Source organism: Schistocerca serialis, chromosome 1 (genome assembly GCF_023864345.2).
Source record: "Schistocerca serialis cubense isolate TAMUIC-IGC-003099 chromosome 1, iqSchSeri2.2, whole genome shotgun sequence".
Taxonomy (NCBI): domain Eukaryota; kingdom Metazoa; phylum Arthropoda; class Insecta; order Orthoptera; family Acrididae; genus Schistocerca; species Schistocerca serialis.
Genome location: NC_064638.1, coordinates 424,627,573 through 424,638,723, shown reverse-complemented (window position 1 = coordinate 424,638,723; position 11,151 = coordinate 424,627,573). Strand labels below are relative to the sequence as shown.

At 39.3% G+C, this 11,151-nt stretch overlaps 1 protein-coding gene across 1 annotated transcript in view; it reads right to left on the bottom strand.

Annotated features, from left to right (window-relative positions):
* LOC126472194 (ribosome maturation protein SBDS) overlaps positions 1–11,151 on the bottom strand; it is a 56,843-nt gene that overhangs the window by 1,917 nt on the left and 43,775 nt on the right. Inside the window, exon 4 of the mRNA XM_050099919.1 lies at positions 301–468. Coding sequence (XP_049955876.1) covers positions 301–468 — 168 coding nt within the window. The remainder of the gene's footprint in view (positions 1–300; positions 469–11,151) is intronic.

The window sequence follows — 11,151 nt, the reverse complement described above, 5'->3', positions numbered from 1 at the left end:
CTGTGGCGTTGAAGACAGCATTTCAGACCTCACGATCATTATACTGGTTGTGTTATATTGTCAGACAGAAGTGTTTGTTTCATTTGCGCAACTAAATGTGATGGTTTCCCTTTTTTTGTGAAGCAAATTTTTGGAACATTACAGTTGTATCTGCAACAGCGGTCCCAAAAAACTTGTGGAGAACTACAATGGGGACAATGAGACATTAGTAGAACACTGCAATGAAGGCTGGAAGACCTTACTCATACAGTTTATCCAACATAGCCCTCTATATGAAACTTTATGTACGTTAATACTTACCATATTTAACTGACCATCAGTCCAATCTTCACTCTCTACATTACTACTCAGGCTTGCAATTTTGTCTCTCAACTTCCTAGCTTCTTTACCAGACGCTACAATGCGCAACCTCATTTGCGCTCTCTCGAGTGGAATTGTCGCTTTGAGCTGTGGTATTACATCAAGTGCCTGTAATGTATGAATTTTCATATTAGAATACTATGGCACACACTTTCAACGTGTCCTGAAATCTTTGTAATTGAAAATCCCTAACATTTTGGTTTATGTATTAATAATCAATGCACTAAATGTCACTATAAAACATATATTTCCTAGAACTAAAACTACAGAAATCCATAGGAATACCCCTATCATCATATCTCAACAGTTTAACCACCAATCCTGGAAAGCTATTATGCACAGATCCAAGCTTGATCAATGTATGTTCTTTCATCTGATTTACATTAATTCACCATTTTAATAGTATTTCCAGTGCTACCTGTCCTTATATTCAACAGGAGATAAATTTTGTACAGTGACTACACAAAAGCAAAATTACACATTATTTCCTAAGCCACAAAGTATCTATTGATTTTTATCATTACACTACAGCTAACCTTTCTGTTACATCATATATCTGGCAAATGTCAAACGTGGAGCTGCTTCGACTGTGTAAAGCATCAACATGATTTTTGTAAAAATACCAAGAAAATAAATGAGACACATGTATGAGACCTGATTTTAAACAAATTTATTTATTCATGATAAAAATGAAGATAACACAGTTACTTCCATTTCTGTAAGTTTTATTAGCCATATTAGGTGTGTGTGTGTGTGTGTGTGTGTGTGTGTGTGATATATATACACACAAAAATCAGTAGAACTACGGCAGACATAAAATGTGCCAGTTCTTGTGTGTTATGCCCAATGTGATGGCTAAAGCAAAGTCACATTTCTTGCCATTTTGTTTATATACAAGCACAACTCACCGTTTATAATGGCTTTAAATTTACACAAAGGAAATACCACGCTCCATCGAAACCCTTATTTTACGTTTTCATGCGTTCCAAACTTAAATGCAAAACCAAGGAAAATGCAGAATTGAGGAAAACCATGTATAACTGGCATAAATGATTACATTTTTGAAAGATATTTCCTTTCTTCTCACCCAGAAAAAAATCAAAAATTGATGAACAAGGTGAATTAAATCAAAAGCTGAAGTACCGTGATAGGCATCAGAATCCAACGTGAGGATGTGTGTGTTCCTACTGTAGCCAATGGCAGTGCTGCATACTCTGGTGATGCGAGCACAGTGACCTGCAGTGTATCCAGCAGGCGAGCTCAATTTACGTATGTTAATCCCTTTTATATGGTTGACTTTCTTGTCTCAACTGACTACTCGAGGCAAATACGTCTACTGCAAGGCCTCTGGCATTTTATGCCCTTACTGAGTCTTGGCTGTTTTGAGTGGTCATTTTAATATACATGTCAGCAGTGGAGTTTGGCATCTGAATGGTGAACGTAAGGTTATGAGGATTATCCTTCTCATGGAAAAATCAAAATATAGTAATGAAATGTAGGAAAAAGCAATGACAATAGGGTTTATTAATGACCAAAGCAAAATTCAGAGTGGAAGTTCTTGTCAAAGGTCATGTGGTAAATTGTTCACTCTTGAGAGCTGAAATAGAAAAGTGCCATCCAAACATTTCAGAAAATACAAATTTATTTTATTGAGAAAATATATGCTTGGAAAAACATAAGACAGTGTGTAGAATGCAGTACACAGCTCTTGTTCCTTTATCCTTTGTCTCATCATTTTTTTGCTAGGTGCCACATAACAATGAAAATTATTTTTATTGTCTAGTAATATACTAGACTCTCGCTAATCTGGCCCTCAGTAGTCTGCCCTCTCAGTAACCTGGTGCATATCCAAAAAAACACGTGCACAATGAATTATCATGTGAAACAATGCTTTATCTGCTGTATTTAAAACTGTAGCTTTGTTTACAGTTCGGAATCGTGTCTTTTAAAAGGAAACACATTACCTAGACCTCAAGCAGAAACTTGAAATTTTTGATAAGTTAAATCAATGTTCTTTGCAGAAAGCCACTGCTGCTGAGTTCAATGTTGGATGAGCAACTACTTATTACATCAAAAAGAAAGATGATGTTATTCAACAGTACTTAAGACAAACGGATAATGAGTTGAGAAAATGGAAGGTTATGCGAAAGAGTGAGAATGGGGAACAGTATGTATCTGTTTATAGATGGTTCATACAACAACACAGTAAAGGAATTCCAGTCAGTGGCCCAATTATAAAGGAAAAACCAGCTGCATTTAACAAACAACTTTGGTAGTGTTTGCAGCAAGCAAAGGCTGGCTATCAAACTGGGGGGGGAGGGGGGGGGGGGGTTGGAACGACATGGCATTTGGAAGCTGACTGGAAGAAGATTTAATTGCTGATGCCTTGTATAATGCTGATGAAACAGGACAATTTTACAAGATGCTTCCTTCGAAAACAATACCTGCCAACAACGAGAAGGAAGCTTGTGGTTACAAGCAACAGAAACAGTGTGTAACATTAATGGCATGTTATAATGCAAATGGGAATCATAAACTACCGTTTAAGGTGCTGGAAAATACCAAATCCACGTTGTTTTCAACACACTGACATAAATACTCATACCAGTGCAGTACTGCGCTCAGAAGAAAGTGTGGATGGACAGATACCAGTGAGAAAAGAGCGAAAGAAGAAAAAGCATCCACTGAAAGCTATCCTTATAATAACAATGCTCGCAGTCATCCTTCAGATGTTTAAAGTCCGATGGTATACAAGCACTCCCACCCAATGTGACAGCCCTCATTCGGCCCATGGACCAGGGAATTTTGGGATCAATTAAACATTATCAACATTCACCTGTCATCTCCTTGCTGAACAAAAGTGAAACTGACTATCGAGACTATGCTGAAGGCATGGAAAGCAATTAACATACGTGATGATGTTTTCCAAGCAGCCGAAGCATGGCATAAAGTGGAGAGTGGTTCTACAACCTTCCAGGAGGAGGAGAAATGGATGCTGAAGATGTTACTAAGTGGCTGAATGAGGAAACTGTGATACGGACCAAACTTTAACAGATGAAGAAATAATCAAAGGCATGCAAGAAAGTAATGATGAAGGTGATGAAGAAGAGGACACAGGATGAGAGAGCTTGGAGAGTTCTCACGCTGCTGGTGCTAAAGCTGCAGAGGTCTTCCTGGAGTACATTATATAACAACCAGATACATGTAGTACCGACGTAATGCTTGTAAAGCAGTTGTGTGATCAAGCATGCCACCGTTGTGTATCATCATTGTGACAGTTAAAAATTAGGGACATGTTTCATAGTAAGTGATAGGACTGTGTAATTATGCACAGTATACACTCAAGGACTAAGTTTTCTTTCAAAATTAATATATTTTTGGATTTAATAGAGTATATCCTCTATGTTCCAAAATTCTATCCTTCGGTTTAATAAAGTACAGTACACTATATCCACTATGTTTCCAAAATAAACAAAAAACACAATAAATGAATAAAATAAATTTCAGACACTCAATAATCCGGCACTTCCGCTAATCCGACACCCATATGTGCCAGGAATGACCAGATTAGCGAGAGTCTAGTGTACTGAGTTTTACACTGTTAAAATAATTTCCATTAAAACACTTGTAGGCTCTTTCCCTGTAAAATGTAAATACTTTTTGCTTTCAGATATTTCGCCTCTCACTAGTAGGAAACATACCAGGACATTGTGTAGTTTTTCAATGTGCCACGAAAACAAAGCAAACACACAATAAAGATTAAGAACCCACAAAAGTGCAGAATCCATATCTGTAATAGGAGTGAGCTTCATCAGAATAGATCAAAACTTCCAATGTAAGCAGATGCTGCCATAGTCCCATGTCTCTGTGCATGCAGCATACTCGGAAATGTAGAATTCCGCACTTGGCACGATCTATGGATCACTGATGTCATAAACACACTTGTATCATAGTTGGACGCTGATTTACGCACAAGTACGAAAGGCACATGCACTTTGAGTAGTTGATTTTGACCCGCTTTAGTATTGTGTTGTGTGGTGTGGTGGCTGCACTGGCTGTTGGGTGACGTAACAAGTCACCACTCAATAAGAGTATAGTCATCAGGACTCAGTGTCTGAATTTAAAATGTTGAGGATTGATACTGTTGCTGAATACATTACATCAGAAATACATGCAAAAAGATGAGATTGAGTTATAAGTGGTGCAAGAAAACATGACGGCTGGGTCCCTTCATCACATATTGGCCCAGTCCAGAACACTTCATGTCAACTTTCCTGTATCTCCATTGCTGCTGCAACCTAACAGTAATTGTATATGTGTGTGTGTGTGGTGAAGCTAAATGTAAGTTGTGTTGGCAGTGCCGATTGTGGGTTACATCAGCATTTCCTCTCTTGTGTCTCCCCAATGGCCTAAAATATTCCTCCACCACCCACGGTGCGAACCATCTGTCTTTTCTGCCATTTATAACCCGTTAATTCACATCAATTGTCAATAGGAAGAAAATGGAACTAAGTCGTAAATGCAGAGTCAAAGTAAATCTTACTAGGAAGAAACATAAAATTAAGGAATTTTTAGCACTGATCTTATGGGTTTTTCATACGGGATATAAATTTATAGTGTGGAATTGCAAAAAACAAAAAACCAGAGAACTTAAAATCAAAGTTCCACTATATATCTCTTCATTGCAACTTGCTGTAGAAAAATAATCTGCAGTACACCAATGCTTCACAAAATTTCCAACTAGGACTATCAACTCAAGACTAAAATTAGCCACTGACAAAGGCGGTATTACACTGTCGTCATATTTTTCAGCAACTTGTTATTATGCACTGCAGTTGCTTTCCACAATTGCATCATGTGTATATTTGGAAGAAAAGCAGCAGAAAAAAAGGAAACATACTTGGATGAAGCCACAGGTATTTCGTCGGGACAATAAAAGCATTCAGCAAAATTTGTTGAGAGAGCTGCAACTGGAGGACGTCAAGTTTTTATGTTACTTATTAGTGGATGAGATCATACAGGGTGGCGCAGATGGATCGGGTGGTTTTAAAATACTTGTCAAACTGTCAATTGTAAAGGTATTGGATTGAAATAAAGTGCAAAACGTGTAGTTACAATGGAAGTTTATTAACAAAAAAATAGTAATGTTAGTTTTTAAAAATTACATCCATCAAATGCCCTCCTTCTCGAGCGACGCATTCTTGGAGTCGGTCCTTAACGTTCCGCATTGCCCGCTCAAGCACATCACCAGGAATTGATGTGATTTCGGTGTGAATTGCTGCCTTCAACTCCTGAATGGTCCGGGGTTTGTTCATGTAGACCCTTGCTTTTAAATAGCCCCATAAGAAAAAGTCACATACCGTGAGGTCCGGCGAGCGAGGGGGCCAATGGACATCTCCATTACGGGAAATCAAACGGCCAGGGAACAGAGCGCGTACAGCTTGCATTGATATCCTAGCGGTATGTGCAGTTGCCCCGTCTTGTTGGAACCACATATTGCCCATGTCGTAATTGTTCTCTTCAAGTTGTGGGAGAAGAAAATCTTCAATCATGTTCACATAACGCTGCGAATTAACAGTAACCGCCTGCTCCCTTTCATTTTCAAAAAAGTAAGGACCAATTATCCCTACCTTAGAAACCCCACACCAAACCGTCACTTTGTCACTATGGAGAGGCCGTTGGTGTAGATCTCTTGGGTTAGTGTCGGCCCAGTAACGGCAATTTTGCTTGTTTACGTATCCGTTAATGTGAAAGTGAGCCTCGTCAGACATCATGATAATCAGGTTTACATCTTCCAATAACTCCAACATCTGTTGGCTAAACTGAAGCCTTTGAAGATGGTCTGTTGGGAGAATCTTCTGTACCAACAGGATTTTATAGGGGTGGAATTTCAGTTCTTCGTTAAGAATCCTTTGAAGGCTCCGACGTGACATTCCAAGAGCTTGAGCACGACGTCTCGTTGATCGACGTGGGCTCGCAGTGACATCGCGTCTCACACGCTCCACGTTCTCAGGCGTTGTTATTGTTGGCGGTCTAGGCGTCCATTTTGGAGCACATGAACCAGTAGTGCGGAAATTATGCACCCAACTCAATATCGTATCTCGCTTAGGAACACTACCGCGAGGTGGGATGTTGAAACGCCAGCGAAAGGCACACGTCACAGCAACAATTGACTCGTTATTGCGTATGAACTCTTCCACTGCGAAAACACGATGCTCAACGGACCACGTAGCCATCGCGACTGACTGCCAGCCTGCAACTGAAACTTCCCGTCCCCCCCCACCACAGGACGAAGTCGCCGAACACCTGGCTCCCCCCCTCCAGACGTACAGTCCACTTCAAAACCACCCGATCCATCTGCGCCACCCTGTATTTCAGTATTTGCTCAGTAAAGTGGTTTCTTTATATTACAAAGCAGAACACTCTCTTGAGAAATGCTATATGTGCAGATGACAAGCAAACTGTCACACTGTGATTTCTTGATACAGGAGAGAGCTACTCTAATTTGCAACACAGTACTCAAATACCACACTGGACATTAACCAAAATAATTCCACAGAAATGTGTGACGCGCTTCATAAAGCAAGGGGGAATATGTGAAGATAGATAAATGTTTAGTACACTATATGGGCAATAAGAACTACTTTTATTTTTTAATACTATAATGGAATTAGCGTTCCAACAACTACAAAATTACGGTATATTGATAATTTTTACTTATGGACCGTCTGACAGCAACTGAATAAAACACTATTTTAGTGTCATACGCGTTTCGCCTTTATTTTCTGCAAGGCATCATCAGTGGCCTGGAACATGTACATATGTTAGCTATTTTATTTATATTTTTGTCATTGTGCCTATAGGTTATAAACAGTTCTGGTGGTTGGTATTTCCTATTAAGTAGTAATGTTTTGAACTGTACTTACAGGTTGCGTGGACAATTTCTTACATATTACGCTCCTGTTGCATTTTTGGTGTTGTTGTTCTTCTTATGAACGCCAATTTGCGGTTTTTTCCACATTCCACAACAGTATGCACTGAACGCTTGTTTTAATGCAATGTTTTGGTTTCTGTTGCCGACTGTGAAATGTTTTTGCCAAAGATCGAATGTTATTGCCAAACTTATGAGTGTAACTATTGGAGTGCGCGCGCACATACACAAACGCACACACAAATGCATACACGAACAGACCACAGATACTCCAATAGTTACACTCATAAGTTTGGCAATAACATTCGATCTTTGGCAAAAACATTTCACAGTCGGCAACAGAAACCAAAACATTGCATTAAAACAAGCGTTCAGTGCATACTGTTGTGGAATGTGGAAAAAACCGCAAATTGGCGTTCATAAGAAGAAGAACAACACCAAAAATGCAACAGGAGCGTAATATGTAAGAAATTGTCCACGCAACCTGTAAGTACAGTTCAAAACATTACTACTTAATAGGAAATACCAACCACCAGAACTGTTTATAACCTATAGGCACAATGACAAAAATGTAAATAAAATAGCTAACATATGTACATATTCCAGGCCACTGATGATGCCTTGCAGAAAATAAAGGCGAAACGCATATGGCACTAAAATTGTGTTTTATTCAGTTGCTGTCAGACGGTCCATAAGTAAAAATTATCAATATACCGTAATATTACACGCAACTGAGGAAGACATGACTATAAAAGTTGAAGATGTCACTACAAAATTAATAAGAAGTACGAAACGATGAAGCGCTTTCTAACTTGTAGCATCCAAAGTTCAAAAATAAACAATTTAGAATGGACAGCTAAGAAAGACTTTATTATTTTAGATTGTGACCACATCCTCTATTTCGGCTTGCTGAAAAGCTGCCTGGATGTTTCCAGATGTAAAGGTGGAGGGCTGTTGCTGTGATTGTGGTTATGAAGTCACCTGCAGCATATTTCACTTCACATCTACACAATATATATACACACACACACACACACACACACACACACACACACACACACACACACAGGGTGGTCCATTGATCATGACCGGGCCAAATATTTCAAGAAATAAACGTCAAATGAAAAACTACAAAGAACGAAACTTGTCTAGCTTGAAGGGGGAAACCAGATGGCGCTACGGGTGGCCCACTAGATGGCGCTGCCATAGGTCAAACGGATATCAACTGCGTTGTTTTAAATAGGAACCCCCATTTTTATTACACATTCATGTAGTACGTAAAGAAATATGAATGTTTTAGTTAGACCACTTTTTTCACTTTGTGATAGATGGCGCTGTAATAGTCAGAGACATATGGCTCACTAATTTAGATGAAAAGTTGGTAACGGGTAGGTTTTTTAAATTAAAATACAGAATGTCAGTACGTTTGAACATTTTATTTCGGTTGTTCCAATGTTATACATGTACCTTTGTGAACACATCATTTCTGGAACGCATGCTGTTACAGCGTGATTACCTGCAAATACTACATTAAAGCAATAAAAGCAAAAACTATGTCTGTCAACCTCAATGCATTTGGCAATACGTGTAACGACATTCCTCTCAACAGCGAGTAGTTCGCCTTCCGTAATGTTCGCACATGCATTGACAATGCGCTGACGCATGTTGTCAGGCGTTGTTGGTGGATATCAATAGAAAATATCCTTCAACTTTCGCCACAGAAATAAATCCGGGGACGTCAGATCTGGTGAACGTGCGGGCCATGGTATAGTGCTTCGACGACCAATCCACCTGTCATGAAATATACTATTCAATACCACTTCAACCGCACGCAAGCTTTGTGCCGGATATCCATCTTGTTGGAAGTACATCGCCATTCTGTCATGCAGTGAAACATCTTGTAGTATCATTGGTAAAACATTACATAGGAAATCAGCATACATTGCACCATTTAGATTGCCATCAATAAAATAAGGGCCAATTATCCTTCCTCCCATAATGCCGCACCATACATTAACCTGCCAAGGTCGCTGATGTTCCACTTGTCGCAGCCATCATGGATTTTCCATTGTCCAATAGTGCATATTATGCCGGTTTACGTTACCTCTGTTGGTGAATGACACTTCATCGCTAAATAGAACGCATGCAAAAAATCTGTCATCATCTCGTAATTTTTCTTGTGCCCAGTGGCAGAACTGTACACGACATTCAAAGTCATCGCCATGCAATTCCTGGTATATAGAAATATGCTACAGGTGCAATCGATGTTGATGTAGCATTCTCAACACCGACGTGTTTGAGATTCCCGATTCTCACGCAATTTGTCTGCTACTGATGTGCGGATTAGCCGCGACAACAGCTAAAACACCTACTAGGGGCATCATCATTTGTTGCAGATCGTGGTTGATGTTTCACATGTGGCTGAACACTTCCTGTTTCCTTAAATAATGTAACTATCCAGCGAACGGTCCGGACGCTTGGATGATGATGTCCAGGATACTGAGCAGCATACATAGCACACGCCCATTGGGCATTTTGATCACAATAGCCATACATCAACACGATATCGATCTTTTCCGCAATTGTTAAACGGTCCATTTTAACATGGGTAATGTATCACGAAGCAAATACTGTCCGCACTGGCGGAATGTTACGTGATACCACGTACCTATACGTTTGTGACTATTACAGCGCCATCTATCACAAAGCGAAAAAATTGGTCCAACTTAAAACATTCATATTTGTTTACGTACTACACGAATATATAATAAAAAGTGGGGGTTCCTATTTAAAAAATGCAGTTGATATTTGTTTGACCTATAGCAGTGCCCATAGCAGGCCAATCGTAGTGCCATCTGGTTTCCCCCTTCAAGCTAGACGAGTTTCGTTCTTTGTAGTTTTTTCGTTTGATGCTTATTTCGTGAGATATTTGGCCCGGTCACTATCAATGGACCACCCTGTATATGAAGGAACACTCCAACTTTTAAATGATGTTTACAAACACACTACAGAGACCGCAGATTGCTGTAGCGATGCCAGCACTCCAAGCAGTTAAGTTTCACAGAAGACAAATTACTTTTATGATTACGCCTACGGTGAGGCTCTATATTTGCTCATATTTAATTGAAGACAAGTGAGATTTGACTAAGTTCCCTATTACACCATCAAATTTCTTTGACATGAATATTTGACATATCAACTTTGACAAAGAAATATGTTAGTATATTACCGATCTAACAACTCCTCTTTCAGATCCATCTTTGAAAGTAATATCTATGACAGTTTGGCGCTGTTTACTCATGAACTTAATTATCATTACGAAATTCTACTTTGTAACACAACACCTCAGTGTGCTACAAAAATTTTTCCTCGGTATTTTGCTTTTGTATGTACTTTTTTATGAACCAAAGTTTATAAATAAGTGTATAATATTTCCTCATTGTAAAGTAAAATAAATGTTAGTTGTAAGCTTCTGTAAGTAGGAACTCTGACTTTTCCAGGGCAATACGATATTGTCAGAGAGTATACTGAATTAGCAGTTGCATTGTCACTGGGCATGCCAGTAGTTCAGTGAAGTGCAGGGGAAAATGTAGGAGTGTGTTGAGAGGGACCCTCGAGTGGGATCGTGCAGTGGATTTTTGTTGAGAAATGTGCCTAACACAGTGGTGTTGAAGTACGTAATGGCTCAGCAAATAATTAGAAGTATGTGGAACTAAATGGGCACGGTTTAATTACTGCAGGAGGATTCAGAGCAACATGAAGAGTACTGTGGGCCCAATTTCATTTGTTATGGAGCTACAAGAAGAGCTTGTGTCACACATCGTCAATGAATAATGCCTTACATTGCACTGACGACGTCT